The 19,349-nt window shown below is 26.2% G+C and overlaps 1 protein-coding gene across 1 annotated transcript in view; it reads right to left on the bottom strand.

Annotated features, from left to right (window-relative positions):
* LOC100210096 (phosphatidylinositol 3-kinase regulatory subunit alpha) overlaps window positions 1–19,349 on the bottom strand; it is a 124,910-nt gene that overhangs the window by 93,275 nt on the left and 12,286 nt on the right. Inside the window, exons 5-9 of the mRNA XM_065801009.1 lie at window positions 18,726–18,860; window positions 15,543–15,620; window positions 15,312–15,465; window positions 14,514–14,606; window positions 13,435–13,593 (exon numbers count right to left, since the gene is read on the bottom strand). Coding sequence (XP_065657081.1) covers window positions 13,435–13,593; window positions 14,514–14,606; window positions 15,312–15,465; window positions 15,543–15,620; window positions 18,726–18,860 — 619 coding nt within the window. The remainder of the gene's footprint in view (window positions 1–13,434; window positions 13,594–14,513; window positions 14,607–15,311; window positions 15,466–15,542; window positions 15,621–18,725; window positions 18,861–19,349) is intronic.

The following is a 19,349-nucleotide window of genomic DNA, read 5'->3' as shown; positions in this document are numbered from 1 at the left end:
GCAACGCAATAGCAATAAATGTGAACATATTTTAAAGAAAAACACGATATTTTTTAACCTTGACATGTTTTGTAGTTAACATACTACATTTTTAAAAGATAAAATTAATAATTTAAAACTCTGGATATAAATATAAAATCAAAATTTGAAGACATTACAGAGAAATAATAACAGACAAATAGAATTGTTACAAACCAATAAAAATTATAATACAGATTATGATACCGTAAATAGCAAAAGAATAAAAATAAAATTATAAACAAAAAAAAACAAAAACAAAAATAAAAAAAAACAAAAACTAGATAAACAAATTTATATTATAACGAACAGTTTGTTTATTTAAAGATGGGTTTTCCAATTTAGTATGAAGTGCTTCTTTAATTTTCAATTTGTTTTTGTTAGGTGCAGTATCCAAAATTTTAAAACAATTATAGCTACTTAGATTTTTACAATTAACAGATGAAATTAAATGCTTATAAACATTAGATTGTTTGTCACTTGTAAGATGCTCATGAATCCTTGTTGTTAAGTGTCTGGAGATTTGTCCAATTTAACTGGCATTACATCCAGCACAAGAAAACTTGTAAACAAAATTGGATTTGAGCAGCTTAGGAAGAGGATCTTTTATACATAAACTGTTTTGTAGTTTGTTGGTAGTGAAAATTAAATTAATTATAACATCTTGACAATATTTTTTAATGATTTTATTAACTTTAGATTTGGTAAAATTTGAGTAAAATCCTATAAACGGAAGCTTATAATATCTTATATTATGGTTATCAATACTAATTATCACAGATGGATTTAACTTTTTATCAACAAGTAATTTAATTTCAGTGTCAATAATTATAGGTGGATATTGGTTATTTTCAACTTAAACTTAAAATTTACTATGGAAATAAAATTAACATAAAAACTTAAAATTTACTATGGAAAAAGAGCAAGATAATCAAATTGCATTTTTAGATGTTCTTATCAATAAGTCTGTTTCGCTTTCCACATCAGTTTATCACAAAAAAACATATACTGATCTTTTACAAAAACTTTCCAGTTTTGTTCCCTATTGTTATAAAATTAGTCTTATACGTTGTTTAATTGATAGAACGTATAAAATCAACAACACATGGCTAGGATTTGATAAGGACATAAAAAAATCTATCTAATGTTTTAAAAAATCTATTTAGTCTATTTAGATTTTTTTTGTTTGTTTGTTTTTTATTTACTTTTAATTTTATTTTTATTTTTTTGCTATATACGGTATCATAATTTGTATTATAATTTTTATTGGCTTGTAATAATTCTATTTGTCTGTTATTATTTCTCTGTAATATCTTCAAATTTTGATTTTATATTTATATCCAGAGTTTTAAATTGTAATTTTATCTTTTGAAAATGTAGTATGTTAACTACGAAACATGTCAAGATTGAAAAATATCGTTTTTTTCTTTAAAATATGTTCACATATATATATATTAATATTATTTGATCTATTTTTAAAAAAAAAGATATTGATCATTCTTAAACAGACGAGAGTTGTATTTCCAGCAGTATACAACATTTATCAATAAATATGTGTGTGCGTGCGTGTGTGTGTATATATATAAGTCATAAATGTCTTAGTTACTGCACATTTTAACACATTAGTGGAATATGCTGACACTATTATAAAAAGAATTTTTTAGAATTGTTTACTTCTGTTTTTTTTAAATATATATTTTTAAAGGGGTATATAATATAATTATTTTGTGGGCTCAATTATTTCTATAGTTTTTTTAGGAAAAACTTATTTTCATGCCTGCATTTAGAAACCAATTTTGATTTTTTGTTTAACAAACATTTTTGGTTCGCATATGTAATTAATTCAAATTTTTCTTGAAAGCATTATATTTATTTATATTTAGAATTTCTTTTTTGTTTACCAAAGCATTATTGTGACCTTATTCTATTATATTGGAAGGAATGCAACACAAGCGGCCAAAAACATCTGCACAGCATTTGGAGAAGGTACAGTAAGTGAACGCACAGCATAGAAGTGGTTTCAGCGATTCTCTTCGGGAGATGAGTCCATCGAAGACCTGCCACGTTCTGGACGCCCATTGTTGGTTGATGAGGATGAACTAAAGGACGCTCTCGAGTCTGACTCCAGCCAAACTTGCCAAGAACTTGCAGTGAGGTTTGCTGTGAGTGTTGAAACCATCCGCCTGCATCTGCATGCGATTGGGAAAGCGTGGAAGCTGAGTCGGTGGGTTCCGCACAAATTGTCGATCGACAACAAGAAGCAACGGCTTACGATCTGCACATCACTCTTATCACGCCACAATGTTGAGCCTTTTCTTGATCGTTTATTGACATGCGACGAAAAATGGATTGTGTACAACAATACCAAGCGTTGCTACCATTGGTTGTCCCCCGATGACCCCATCCCAAAGACACCCAAGCCCAATCTCCACGAGCGGAAGGTTTTGCTCTGCATTTGGTGGACTACAGCTGGTGTGGTGCATTACGAGCTGCTCCCAACAGGCCAAACCATTACTGGACTGGTCTACTCAGCACAGCTGCAACGAGTTCACGACCTGTTGCTTGTAAAGCAGCCTGCACTGGTGCACAGGAGAGGAGTTCTGCTTCTCCACGACAACGCGAGACCGCACACCGCTCGCGTGACTCAGGACAAGCTCCAAAGCCTTGGTTGGGAGAGTTTGCCTCATCCACCATACTCGCCAGACCTCTCCCCTACTGATTTCCATTTTTTCCTTTCCCTGGGAAATCATTTAAAAGGACAGCAGTTCCGAGACCAGGACGCGGTTGAAATGGAGTTGAAAGCTTTTATAGACTCAAAGGACCGAGAATTTTTTAGAAGTGGAATAAATAAGTTTGTTTTACGTTGGGAAAAGGTTTTAGATGCTAATGGTGACTATTTTGATGAATAAATGTACTTACTTTTGTCGTTTTGTGTGTTTTTATTATATACGGAAAAACCGCACGAACTTTTTTGGTTACCTGATATATATATATATATATATATATATATATATATATATATATATATATATATATATATATATATATATATATATATATATATATATATATATATATATAGGAAAACATCAAATAATATGAATTCTTTTAATACAATTAATAATTTATTGTTAGAAATTTTTGCTGATTATGGTTATCAGCATCATCAGCTCATTTAATTAAACAAAAAGATTTTTTAACTTTAAAAACAGTTTAAAATTAACTGATGTCAGCAGTTGAGTGGCTTCTTTCTTGTTTATGCAAAAATGTAAAGAACGGAGTTTAAAATTTAGTTTTAACAAACTGCCTGTTATCTAAATTAATTCCACCATTTAAAGGTGAACATTAGCATCTCTGTATTTCAAATCAAATTTTTTTGTTTCCACTCTAATTATTTTCACGTTTTCCCACTTTATTTATCATGAGTATTATGGGTGGCTATTGCAGAATTGTAATGTTTCCCCTCATTTAAACTTTTTTGATGTTGTTGAGTTCAAGCTCTAACTTGAAGTTTTGTTTTGCCTACATATCTCTTTTTAGCATTTGTGTTCAATTAAATAAGTTCCGGGTTGACTATTATGTGGCAATTTAGTTTTTTTTTTTTTATGTTAGTAACATAGCTCATCCAAGTCATATTTTAAAAATCTGGAAAATTGTTTAGGTAAAATATCCAGAAAATATTTTTTCCTATTTTCCACTTATTTTTGCTTTTAACTAAGTTGTTTCAATTTTTTTTTCTTATTTTTGTATGAGTGATGAGTGAAAAAGCTTAAAAACCAATACATCATAAAAATATACGCCTAAACATGTATGGAAAACATTTCTATGTATGTATGGAAAAAGTTTTGGATATCTGGAAAAACTAAAAGTTGAGTAAAATATCCAGAATTCCGGAAATATCTGAAATAAAAAAATCCCTGTAGTAATGTTCTTAAGTTTGGATTTGATTTAAAGACTACTCTATAGCCAGCCAAAATATTTTCCTTAGTTTCAGGGATAGTGATGGTATCCACGGTAATGATACAGAAGGGAGGTTTAGAGAATCTGATTGAATTTTGTTAATTTTTAGGAACCAATTATTTCCAATTAAGTTTGCAATACGTGTAAGTTGGCATACGCTGTACTCATTTTCGTTAAACATTTGAACAAGGAACTTAATCTCATTTTGTAAATATAAATTACTGAATAAACCCTGTGAACGTTTAAATATTCATTTAATTCAAATATTGCATTTAGAATCTTGGAGTCATGATTTGATTGAGGTTTAATTTGAATATTTGTAATGACTTCCTTTCTGTAAACTTTTAACTCATATTTGCCTTTGTTGTTATTTATTATGGTTCAAGGCAGTTTAGAGCTTTATTATCACTCTCAATTTTGATAATATATTGTATTGCAGGGTGTTGTTTGTTCAAGATAATAAGGAATTGTTCTGCTTGTAAATCAACAATTTTTTAAAATGTTTAAAATAGTTGATAGTAAACCATGATTAACAACATCAGGTATATATTTATTATATGATCATGCGCATCTCTTAAAAACCTAACAATTGGTTGACAGAAAAGACTAGCTTCAATTTTTGCACAATGGTCAAACTTTAGACAATCCGTAAAGTTTTGTTTGTGTCTTTTTTTGCAAAGAAACTGCCATTAGAACACATACAGAGATTGAAAATAAAACATTTGGAGGTACTGCTGTATTTTTTGAAAAAATATTTCTATTTGGAATGTTGTTAATACCATAGCAACTGTTACAACTGCTATGAGATACTGCTAAACTGTCAAATTTTATAAAACCTAAAAGTAAGCAAGTAAAACAGCTCACACCAGATACCTGCAATGCAATAGCCCATACATGCTATGGCTTAATTGATCTAGTAAAAACATTGTTGAGTAATGGAGCAAAGTATGTTTTATTAGGTTGGTTTTCAACAGATCTACTTGAAAAAGCTTTTTCTAAACTTCAACAGGAATCTTGAGGAACTTACTTTATAAATGCAGTTTCTGTAATTAAAAAAATATTACGCCAACATGATAAATTGATATTACAAATTGATATTACAACTTGACATCCCTATTGATGGTATCGATGGTATTGATAGCCATACTTGCAACATGTTGTAGAGATATTTCTGCTGATGAAAAAGAATTACTGGATAATATACATGATCTTGAAAGCTTAGTTTATATATCTACATTAGTGGTTATAGTTTACATAGCTGGCTATGTGCAAAAAAGCAAAATAAAAATTTATGACACTACCAATTGTTTTTATAAATATGGAAGTTACCTGAATTCCCTTTGATACTCTTGTCCAATCGTTAATATTTTGCTTTTTATTTTTTCAAGGTGCTACTGTCTCTTTATGCAGAATATTTTGTGTTACTCAGTTACAGTTCATAGCAGCTAAGTATAAATTTAAAATAACCAAAAAGCGATACAAAATATATTATAATATTTTGCTAAACAATTACAAACTAATTACCATTGCCAGCAGTAGCAAAGAATTTAAAATGAAAATACTAAAGCTATCATAATTTATATAAAAATTAGTTTTGTAATTTATTATGCGATTTTCTTGTTCTGTTTTTTATTTCTTCTGTAGCCTTTATGTCTCTCGATGTATTTGCATTTGCATTGATGTTTACCCTGCATTGATGTTTACCCTGTTGAGATATAATTTGTTTCATTGATACCTTTTTTTTTATTTATGTTGCTGTGAGGAAAAAAATAAATTGTATTTAAAAAATATATATTTATATTTCTAATATATAATTATATACATTGTTATGGTTCTGCTTGTTATTGATATTATTTAACATTACATAAATTTCTTGATGAAATTTGAAATACAAAAAATATTACCTTTTAAAAATATCTAGCTTTCTGTTTATACTGCTTCCTTTATTAGAGATACGCATTAGAAAATATAGACTACCATTACAGTCTACCTTATATGATATATAAGGTAGACTGTAATGGTATTATAGTTTTTACAGCATTTTGTGTGATGTTAAGGGTTGTTATTATAGAATGCCATGATATGTATATGTATGTGTGTATGTTTCTTGTTAATTCACCTCCCCAAGGCCCAGAAGGTCACTACAGATGAGGAGGCTACTTATTTGTGGTTATAACCCTCTTTAAACTCTATAACTCTGAAACACGAACCTTGACATACAAGGCCACTGCGTGGAGAAACAAGTTGAGCGCAGTACTACCAAGGACATGGTGGGGATCAAACTTGGAACCTCTCGCTTATGAAGCGAGCGCTCTACCACTACACCACTACCGCACCTTATATCTTTTATATATATATATATATATATATATATATATATATATATATATATATATATATATATATATATATATATATATATATATATATATATATATATATATATATATATATATATATATATATATATATATATATATATATATATATATATATATATATATATATATATATATATATAGGTATTGAATTCTGATGCAAGGTGTTTGCAAATGGCGGATGTGTCTATCTAACGGTTGATAGGAGGGGGAGAAAAAAAAAAGAAGAAAGAAATTATTTGTATAAAAAGAATAAAACTTATCAAGAAGATAAAAGCATTTGCAAATTATATATAAAAGTCAAAAAGTTAATCAATTGTTTAAAAAAATTACTTAAGTTATAAAATTCAATTAATAAGTAACCAGTTAAATAAAGTGTTTATGTTGAATGCGGTGGATTATACCTGCTTACAGATAAAAAAGAAAAAAGAAAAAACAACAATGAAATTCGAATTTAGTAAAAGAACTTTTAATTATTTGCCATACATCAGCGAGTCAAGTAAGATGAATAATAATTAAAAAAGTTTAAAAATTTACGGTTATATTTACAGCTGTAATAACCTTTTTTTTTCTTTCTTTTTTTAGCTCATTCAATTTATTTTCTTTTTTACATATCTATTATATTATATTATTGATTACATTATTATTAGCTATATAATTGTATATTTTATTATTATGCGTTAGTCATATTTATAGTATTTATATCTTTATTATAAATTACTACTACTACTTTTGTTATTAATGTCACTATTTTTATTATTATTGCTATTTTTGTGATTGTTGTTATTATTATTGTTGTTATTATTATCTGTTATTATTATTATATTGTTAATATTTTTATCATAAACTTTATCATTGTTATATTATTATATAGTTACTACTATTGTTATATTGTTTCTGTTGTAATAATCTTACTAATATCAATATCTTTATTTCTAAACAAACTTTTTATTATTATGTCTAAACTCTGCAAAATTTGTGATAAAATTATTTGTGCTAATCATCATTCACTTCAATGCAATCACTGCCTAAGTTCAATCCACAAGAAATGCAGTTTTTTAGATAATAATGATTTTAGTTTATTAAAAAACTCTTCCATGAATTATTGGCTCTGTATTACATGTTGCAACAGTAATTTTCCTTTTAGTTCTATATCGGATAATGAACTTCGTCTTCAAACTTCAATTGACAATATATTACATCTCAATGATCTGCCAAATGACCTTTCCCTCTTTCCTTGCTCCCGAGAATCTGATACTTAAATCAACTTAATAATTACTTTACTTATCAGCTAAATAACAACGACAATGATGATACGAACATAGTTGAAAATCCAATCAATTGTAAATACATTGATATTGAAAAATTTAACTCTTCAAACATCAATATTAATTGCTTTTCTCTATTTCATTTAAATATCGCCTTATTAGTTAAACATTTTGATGAATTAACGTCACTTTTATCTCTAATAAATTATGGATTTAGTATAATTGGAATTACAGAAACTAAGTTGAAATCTGATTTACTCCCAACAACTCTAGTTATTCTTAGTGGATATGTTTATGAATATACTCCAACAAAAACTTCATTTGGAGGCGCTCTACTTTACATTTCTAATAAACTAGTTTATAAATCTAGAAATGATTTACGTATGTATAAACCCCAATTCTTAGAGTCTGTTTTTGTTGAAATCATTTTCCCTAAAAAGTCTAATATCATAGTAGGCTGTGTTTATCGCCATCCTAACATGGATATTAATGAATTTATTGTTTCATATCTAGCTATTCTATTTGAAAAACTTGCTGTTGAAAAAAATAAAACTTCTTTATAATGGGTGATTATAATATCGATCTTATAAAAGCAAGCTCAGATAATTCAATCTCGGAGTATTTGAACACCATTGCTTTAAATAACTTTCTTCCTTTTATATCTTTACCAACAAGAATTACCAATCACTCAAGTACTTTAATTGACAATATATTTTCTAATTCAACTTCTAAAGATATTTTTTCTGGCAATCTAACTATTAGAATATCGGGTCATTTGCCACAGTTTCTAATTTATTCATCTTATTTAGGAATGATTACTTGGAAATCAACTGAGATAAAGTAATCAAAGTTTCCAATAGTAATACAAATAAATCATATGAAGATTTCTTTACTACCTTTAACTCTTTTCTAGACAAACACGCACCATTAAAAAAACTAATTAACAGTGGCTTAACTCAAAGCCTTAAACCATGGATTACTTCAGCAATTTTAACCTTTTAAAACAATATATTTAAGAAGTTCCTTAAAACAAAAAATCTTCATGAAAACTAATTCTTGAAAAAACTTACAAAACCTATAGAAATTTACTTGTAACACTTATTCGAAGAAGAAAAAAACAACCACTTTTCTAACTACTTTACTACCAATAGCAATAGTTTGAAAGCTACGTGGAAAGGTATTAGAACTCTTTTGAATATACATTAGAATGATATCTCATATACATCTTGTATATTTTCAAACAACACCATTATCAATGATCCAGTTAAAATCTTGGAAATTTTCAACTCCTTTTTTATTTCAATCCCTGAAAAACTGCAAAAAAATATTCATTCATCTCATACTGACTTCCATAAATATTTAAAAACATCAAACCTTGACTCTCTTTTCATTACACCTACTTAAAAAAATGAAATAACATCAGTTATTCTTTCTCTAAATGATGGCAAGGCTTCTGGTCCAAACAGCATTCCAACCTTTATTCTAAAACTTCTTGCTAATAATATTTCCTCAGTACTTTCTAAACTATTTAATCTCTCATTCGCTACTAGTATATTCCCTAATATTTTAAAAATACATCTGTTAAACCAATTTATAAAAAGGACTCAAAACTTGACTGCAATAACTATAGACCAATATCATTATTATTTTTCACCCTCCAAAAAAAAAGATTGATAGTAATAATGTGAAAATTAGAATTAATGGTAAAAGACTTTTCCCACCTAAATATATAAAATACTGAAAATTTTAACTTGCACACTTCCTTTTTCAACACTATCAAATATGGCAAGCTCTCTATTAAACATCAATGTATTTCTCACTGAAACCAAATAATACCATTTATAAAAAAAAAGATTTTAACTAAATACCCTTTTATTACTAACATTCTTCATAACATTATTTGAGTATATATTTAATGAATATTAATTTTATCTTTTATTATTATTGCTTTTTTTATATTACTGTATTTATAAAATTATTATTACTTTAATTTTATACTGTCTTTTTTAACTCTACTAATATTACTATTATCATTAATTTATCTTTGTTTTTTAAGTCATATTAATATTATTTATAATGATAATGATAGTGATTCAATTGTAGTAATAGTTTTTATGGTTATTGTCCTAATTTTTGCAATTGTTATGTTTATTTTATTAATTTCTGTCGTAGTTATAAACTTTACTATAATTATTTTTACCATTGTTTTTATCATTAGTTATAATTTTTAGTAAAGTTATCATGATATAGTTACTATTTATTTTTTATTCACATTATTATTAATATTATTATTTTATTATATTATCATTGCATTTATTAATATCATTTTTATTTATTAGTGCTTTATTTTCCTTTCTTTCTTTTTTTTTTTTTTTAATTCTTTTTAATTTTTCTTTTCTTATTTATAATTCTGTCTGTGTTTTATTTGTTATTTTTTTTTTTTTTCAGGTGTCACTCCATTGACTAGTTTTTAACTATATGAGTGACACCTAACCTTATTTATGCGAGTTTATAAAATATTATTGTAAATTTTTCATATTTTATGGTTAAATAAATGGATTCAAAAAATATATATATTTATATACATAAAGTAGGTTTGTTTTATATACAGTAGATTTGTTTAATAACAACATGTGATATTCATTCTTTAAAAGTTGTTTAAAATATTCTTATCTCCCCATATAAGCTAAACTCAAAGATTTTAGATTTCAGGAAAACAAGGTTTTGTTTAACTCAAAGATCTTTCTTGTGAGCAGCAAGAAGAAATAATTTAGCAAGCAAGAAATAATTTTGATTGAACTAAATTAAAAAATGAGTTCATTTAAAATTATAACGGGTGATGCGGAAGTTATCGGACAAAATAAAAACGTCAATAACTTATTTATAAATAAAAAAACAAACTACTATTATATTTTTTTTAAATAAAGCATTTATCTTTTAATAAAAATATGTTATTTTTTATATAAAAAAACACCACCATCTGCAATTGATCTCAATTTTGCTCTGACGCCTTTCATATGCGACTGTAAAAAGTTTAAATCAATTTCTTGTAGTTTTAGTTTAATGTGATCAATCAAAACTCGCTCTGTTAAAGCTTGCCAATCTCCCTTGTAAACCTTCTGTGCCAAATGTCCCCAAAAATTTTCAATTGGTCGTGCTTGAGGTACATTTGGGGGATTGGATTCTTTGTCAACGTAATAGACATATTGGTCCATCCAATTTAGAGAATCTTTAGAATAATGAGAACTTGCTAAATCTGGCCAAAATAAATAGTTAAAGTCTCCATGATACTTGTGAATAAATGGAAGAAGTCGTTTTTCTAAACATTCATTAATATAGATTGATAAATTGATCACTACAGCCTAGGAAGTGCGAAACAATGGCTCGGACATACCACGGTCAGATATGGCTATCCACATTAATAATTTTTTTGGAAATTTCTCTTTTCCTATAAAACGAACACTTTCTGGGCATGTCTTTTTGGTTGTTTGTGTAGTATCCAGAATTTCCAGGCATGTTGTCCCCTGAAAAACAAAAGTATTTTTCGTCATCGATGACTAGAAGCAATTTTATGTTATAGAGTTGGTTAACTAGTTTCCTGCTTCTTTTCTTTGCCTTTATTTGTTGTTCTATAGTGTATTTTGGAGTCTTTTCACGTTTTCTATATTTAATATTCATTTTTTTTAACTGACGACCAATTGTCGATTGATTTACACCGAATTTAATACCTATTTTTCTCTGACTGACCCCTTTTTGATTGTTGACAAGTCTCGTTAATTCGGCTTTCTTTTCTCTAGTCCAGAATGTCGGATGACCAGGGTGCTTTCTATCAAAAAACGATTGAACAGTTTCAAGTCTTTTTAGATTATCATATATTGTACTTCGAGCAAACCCTTCCTTTTCAAAATCATTTACGATTTTTTTTTTTTTAATATTAGGTTTATTTACAAAAAACATTTTTAGTCGCTTTCGAAAAGATTCTCGTTCAGCTGCATTTAACCTCATTTTAAATAATTATGTTTCAAATAATAAAGTTTATATTTTATAGAACGTTTATGCCTACGCATAAAACCACAAAAACTAATTATTATGCTCAAATAATGAAATTAGGATTTGTCCGATAACTTCCGCATCACCTGTTATGCTGTTATCATGATCAATTCTATGAAAATAAATTGAGAGAAAAATTACAAAATGTTGCAACCCTTTTGAAAAGCACAATGAAAGTAAAAAAAAGCACTATAAAAACTAATCTAACATTTATTTTAGTTAATATGTTATTTGGTAGAAATATGTTTTATTGAGATTCATGATTAAATTTTAAATTAATTTTAAAACCTATTTAAATTTGTTTTTTAGGCAACATAAAGATTTCTCTAGACTTGACAAAAGTTTTACAAAAAAATAATGTATATGTAATGCCAGGTTGGAAGTTCTGCAACAAATGTTACAAAAAAGCAGTAGAAACTGATGAAGATTTTAGTTGACAAGAGGAATGGGAATTAAAAAATGAGGAAATGGTTAGGTTACCTGATACCTCTATAAAATTGCTTGGGATTTCACCAGCCAAATTGAAAAGTGTTCCAAAACATTGCAAAATACCTGCAGCGAAACAAAAGTTTAGCAACACTATAGACAGAGTTGCAAAAATGGTTTCATTTGCATATGATATCGATAAAGCTTCTTTAACAGCAGAAACAAACAAACAAACAACCATTTCAAACCATAAATTAAAGAAAGATCATGATCTAGACATTTTAATGTATGAAATCAAAAAGTAAGTTTCTGTAACTGACTCTTATCCCCATAAAGTGCAAATGTTAACACTTACACCAGAATCATGGACACATAAAAAGATATTAAATTACTTTGAAGTGTCTAAAAAACTTGTTCGAACTTAAAGACATGTTAAATATGAGCAAGGTATTCTACCATTGTAATAAAAAAAAAACTGGAAACCTTCTTTCCACAGAAACCAGTTAGTTATTAACTTTAATCAAAATGATGAGTTTTCAAGAATTATGCTAGGAAAAGAAGATTTTATAACCTTGCACCTAAGGCAAATTGAAACAATATAAGGGACTTAAAACTTTGCAAATTTGTTTTAAATAAGCTTATTGATGATTAATAGCCTTTTAGTGTCAAAAATGTGCTTGCGACAGAGGAGGATCCCAAAAATAACAATTTTTTCAAGATATTTGGAAGGATGTTCTAATATTTTTCAAGTTAACTTACATTAAAGAAAAGAAGTTGTAACAATAAGTAAACAAGAAGTTAAAAGAAAAAGAAAAAGCTTAAAAAAGTAGATATAATAGTTCTACCTTTAATCAAAAGCACATTTAATAATACTGTTTTTCTCTTTTTTAAGTATAAACTAAGTTTAATTTGCAAAAAATAAGTTTGGGCATATCCTCTGTATAACTTTATTGTGTATTTCTTGAAATATACACATTTATTCACCAATATTATGAAAAAACTCTAAAATATTTGTAACTTGAAAAATATCATGTTATTTAAAGAAATTATAAAGCTACAAAATACTTGTAATAGCATTTATAAAAGTATAACAGTGTTATCAAACTTTATACTACAAAAAAATATAAATGATAAAAAATATAACATAAAAATTAAATAAACATTATTTGTTGATCAAATATAAGATCTCAAAAATAATAATAATCCAATAATATAATAAACTGTTAACCTATATCAAACGATAATAGTAGATAAAATTATAGTATTGCCTAATATATAACAATACATTGCAAGTAAATTATAACAAAAATAATGTTTATATTTAAAAATGAAACCTTGATTCAGAGCTGAACGTAGAGCATTGCAATAAATATATGGAACATTTTTAGTGTAAATATTCTCTGTGAGTATCTCAAAACTTTCTATCATTTCAATGCATTTCCGCATAACAGGAGGTATTACAACAGAAGTAAAGTTACAGCAAAATGATGGATCTAGAATAATATAGAGTTTAAAAAATGGTGGAGTAGATATAAAAACAATGCATGATGGAGTAGATATAAAAAAAGTAACAATGGAGTAGATATAAAAAGAAACAATTAATAAGGGGTAAATATAAAAAGAAACAAAGTTTAAAAGACTAAAGATAAAAAGAAACAAGGCATGAGGAGGTAGAGATAAAAAGAAACAAGGTATGAGGAAGCAGAGATAAAAAGAAACAAGGCATGAGGAGGTAGAGATAAAAAGAAACAAGGCATTAGGAGGCAGAGATAAAAAAAGAAACAAGGTCATGCTTTGTTTCTTTTTTTATCTCTACCTCCTCATACCTTGTTTCTTTTTATCTCTACCTCCTCATGCCTTGTTTTTTTTTATCTCAGCCTCATCATACCTTGTTTCTTTTTAACTCTGCCTCCTCATACCTTGTTTCTTTTTATCTCTGCCTCCTCATACCTTGTTTCTTTTTATCTCTACCTTCTCATGCCTTGTTTCTTTTTATCTTTAGTCTTTTAAACTTTGTTTCTTTGTTTACGAGGAGGCAGAGATAAAAAGAAACAAGGTACGAGGAGGTAGAGATAAAAAGAAAAGTCTTTAATATAGAATTTTTTTTTTAGCTTAATACTTTTTTATTTTTGTTTGTTTAGAGTGTACATTATTATTTAAATTTTATTTAAATACTTCTCATTAAACACTGTTAATTCTCTTAAATTTTCATTGTAATTCTCTGAAAAAAAAAACAGAGGAAGAAATAGCTACTTAAAAGAAAACTTTGACTTGAATTCCAGTTTCTTAAGTAAATTCTTATAAATACTCTTTTTCTTTAAACAATTAATTTAAATTACAGTTAAACTAATAATTATCAAAATGCTTTAATGAACTTTAACTACTGAACATAAAAACACAAATTAAATTTAACCTGGTGAATCAGATGGCCTTCTCCCTGATAATCTTTCTGAACAAGGACCAATCAGATCAAATGCACAGGATCGATGACACTGTTTTCCACAATCTTAAATAAACACATGACAAACTTAACAACAAAATTACTTAAAAGTTTTTTTTAAAAGTTAACTAATTAGTTTTAAAAATTACAAATTGAAATTTTTAACAATTAAAAATGTTTATTATTATTGCATTCTTGAATCCTTATTAAAAGAGTTTGTTATTAATGCATTCTTAAATAAGGATATATTATTGATGCACTCTCAAATCTTTTTGATAAGGACTTACCATTAATGCATTGTTAATGACTTATTATAAATGCATTCTTATTTTTATAAGAACTTATTATTAATGCATTCTTAATTTATGTAAGAACTTATTATTAATGCATTCTTAATTTATGTAAGGACTTATTATCAATGCATTCTCTATTACCTATGATGAGAACATACTATTGATCCATTCTTAAACCTTTATTATAAAGATTTATTATTGATGCATCTTTTAAATCTATGTCTTAAGAGTATGATTCACTCTTGAATCTTTATTATATGGACTTATTCTTGATGCATTCTAGATTCTATATTATAAGAGTTTATTATTTCTTATTGCTGCGGTGCAAAGACCAATAAGAATTTGTTAAAAAAAATAAAATGTTTGCTTTTGATGTTAAGCAAAATGCAAAAAAAAATTGATGAGCAACATGATTATCAATTGAAATTCTAATAAGCTTTTATTTAAAGTAATTCCCATGCTTTTAAGAAAAACTAACCTGCACACATAAAACCCTGTTTAATGATTCCAAACATGGGTTTTTTACATAGATCACAGTTCTGAAGTGTTGTAAATGTATGCTCGTAAAGTCTTCTATGGCAGTTTATATTATTATTTGTACTTAAAGGTATGTTATTTGTCAACTCTGAGGCCTAAAAAAATAAATAATGTTAAAAATACTGCAGCATAGTAGCATAAATTTTTAAAAGATTTTGTTAACGAAACTTACAGTGGGTGGATCAAGCAAAAGTTCATCTAAACATTGGGTGAGTTGCTTTATATGAAGATCATTTCCCATCCCAATGTTCTATAAACAATTAAATAAAACTACATGGATATCATAAAAAAATTACTAAATTATACAAATCGCATGCAATGAGAAAAAGATTTCAAGCAAGTAGGTTAATTGTTTTTTAATTCTTAAATTAAAAGCCCAAAGTCACACTTGGGTGGTTTGTAAAGGTTTAAAATATGCCATTTTCTTATTTAAATAAGAAGTTATAAAAGAGTTAAAAAATTTTTTTACAACTGGATACCATTTCTGGCACTAACAAATTATGCAGATCAAAACTAAATACTTTTATTGTAATATTGACGCTAGGAATATTACAATTTAAAGTCTACAAGCTATTTTTAGTTTCAAGTAAATTATAGAGTTTATAACAAAGTTTTACTTCTCTTTGCTAAGTTGCTTTCACCATAACTAAGGAGCCTCACCTACCGCAAAAACATTATGTGTGTGTGTGTGTGTGTGTCTATATATATATATATATATATATATATATATATATATATATATATATATATATATATATATATATATATATATATATATATATATATATATATATATATATATATATATATGTATATATATAAATATATATTTACACATACACATAATGTATTTGTTAAAGGAAAAGGGGTATATAACATGTATATATAAAGAATATAAAATCTATAGAACAATAAAATTGTTTTGTTTTGCATTTTAAATAACAAAAATATTTAAAAAAAGCGAGCTGATGATTTGAACTTGCCATGCGCCAACCTTAACTAACTGAAAAAGAGTGAGAGGGTCATTAAAAGCATGTCTTTAATAAGAACACAATTGAAAATTCTAATCTTATATTTAAAATAAAACATTTTATTAAAGCTATTTTATTTAAAAATAAAAAAAGTTAAAAATACTTAATATCAAGGTAATAAGAAAATTTGGAGGTTTACAGCAATTTTACCAGACCCCATTAAACATTTTAAACCGAACGCTCAACAACAACAAAATTGAAAAAACCATCAAAAAACTATTATACTCTGCATAATAATTTAAGAGTCAACTAGGATGCTAATAACTGATAATGCACAAGAAATTGTAGATAGCAAGTTGTAAGGTTTGCTGCATTTCTTTTTTAACCTTTAAAAATCTCTGAAATATCTTTAAATCTCTATGTTATCATTATCATAAATAATATTATTTTTAAATATACTTTTTATTATAAATAGTATATATTTTTTGTAAATTATATATATACAAATCACAAAAAATACATACTATTTATAATAAAAATAGGTTAGCAATAATTTGCCGACCTCAATCTTTTAGAGGTCAAAATCAGGTTGGCATTAAAATTTTGATACAAAAGTCTTACCATAAAACATGAAAACGAGGTCAACAATTATTTGCTGACCTCAAACACTTTTAGGTCAGCAGGTAGGTCAGCATTGCCAAATGCTGACCATAATTCAGAGGGTTGTATATATATATATAAGTTTATAAATGTTCCAAAATTGTATTATCTTACCCTGCATTTTTGTTATTCATAACTCCTCCTTAAAGTTAAAATTATATTTGAATAAAATTTTAAACTTGAATTGTTTTCTTGTTTTTATTTAAGTGTTATAAGTATAATATATTCAGACAGTCTTATATTTAAAAAATCTCTCTTTTTCGTAAATAGTATATAAATCAAATTAACATATTTACAAAAACAGAATTTAATATATTAAGTTCATTATTATATAATAATTCTTTAAATCCTTTAACTGTTTTTAACATTAACTTCAATATGTTTAACTGTTGTTTTTTTGATACGTGGTATACTGTTAAATTGTATGTTTTTTAATAAAATAATCGCCATTTTAAAACTAAGGGCTTAAATGTTATAAAGGAAGTTTTATACACTTATAATATTAGTAATATTTATTAGAATTTTTATACTTACATAAATTTTATGATTTTTTTCTTTTTCTTTATATGTATATATATATACATATATATATATATATATATATATATACATATATATATATATATATATATATATATATATATATATATATATATATATATATATATATATATATATATAATAGATTATCCTGGTCATATTTAAAATATCTGGAAAATTTTTTCCTAATAATATCCGGAAAAAAGTCCAGAAATATATTTTGAAAATATTTTCGGAAAAATCCAGGAATAAAAACGCTTTTTGTGCATTCAAGAATATCTCATGTGCTTGAAAAGAAAATTTTTGGCATTCTTCTATAAAAAAGAAAAGTATTTTAATACTTAAGTTTATAAATTAATTTAAACTAGATTTTTAGGTGAAATAGTTAAATTAACTAAATTTTATGTATAACCATTTATAGAACATATTATAACCGAATAAAAGTAACAATAAGTAATCTCAACAAGTAAAATTTAAAAGCCTAACTTGTATTTGTTTTATTTCAAAAACAAAATTAATATTAGAGCTATAGATATAAAATAAGTAAATTTAAAAAATATGATACAAGTTTTACTGATAAAATCTTAAAACCAAAATAACAATTTTTATTTTTTATTTGGATTTAGTCAAAAAATAGTGCAAATAAGTTTGATTTCATGGTAAATGGAAACAAAATGTTTTAAAGAAAATAAAATTAAAACAAAGTAGAAAAGCATTTAATTACAATTTTTATTTTGTTAAAAGCCTCCAGTTAAACTGAAATGCAAACATTAATCAAGCAAGCATCAATGCATCTTGTTCCATCAACTTAATTTCAATCATTTCATTATTTCATTGTTTAATTTTTTTCAGCTTTATGGTTAAAAAGTTTAAATTTTATATTAAAAAAGAATTAAACAACTTTAATCAGTTAATTTATTAATTCTATTTAATCAGTGAATTCTATATAAACTACTTTTACTGACTCTAATAGTTGTTGTCAATTTATAAGTTGTTTGTGTCTCAACATTAAAAAAAAAAAATTTTCTTAGGCTTTATAAGGAATATATTTAGTTACTCAACCTAGAATCCCAAAACAATCTCAAAACAAAATAATTCATTTTAATAACAATTTTTAGGTGTTTTATTTTCTTCAAAAAAAAAAAAAAATCTTAAATAATTCAAAGATACAAAAAGGATGTAACCTTCAAATGCTGCTCATTGACATTAGCTAGATCAACTCCTTTGACATGATTAGCTTTGAACAAATTAAGGTACATATGTAAGTGTGAAGCAACCATCCATTCCATTACCTCTTCACAAGACCAAGTAGTTACTGGCTGAAATAAAAATATAATTGTTTATTATTTTTATTACTTTACAAAAAATCTGTATTTAATTATTTATACATTATTTTTTCTATAAACTTTACTTATTAATAATTTATTTTTATTATTAGTTAAATTAGCTTAAAATTTTAAAACTAAATTGAATAGAAGTAAATTGCTTACATATTGGTGCTAAAACAAGCATGTAAAGCATGAACAAGTTAGTATGTAGCTGGGACCTATGCGCCAGCATATTGTGGAACTTTTACAACCCTGGGTATATACTGGTTTATATGGTAATTTTTATATATATGTACATAAACTTTGATTGAAATTAGAAACTAAGAAATGCATGTTTAGATAAGCAGTCTGACATCACTCTAAAATAGCCTGCTGCTGGGAACTTCAGTCCAGCAGCAGGCTATTTTAAAATGATGTCACTTAGACTATCTTAAAGGTTACTGCTACATTAACTAAGGGTTTGGGCTGGGCCAGCAATCT

This window comes from Hydra vulgaris, chromosome 07 (assembly GCF_038396675.1).
Source record: "Hydra vulgaris chromosome 07, alternate assembly HydraT2T_AEP".
Lineage (NCBI taxonomy): Eukaryota > Metazoa > Cnidaria > Hydrozoa > Anthoathecata > Hydridae > Hydra > Hydra vulgaris.
This window is presented reverse-complemented; position numbering and strand designations above follow the sequence as displayed.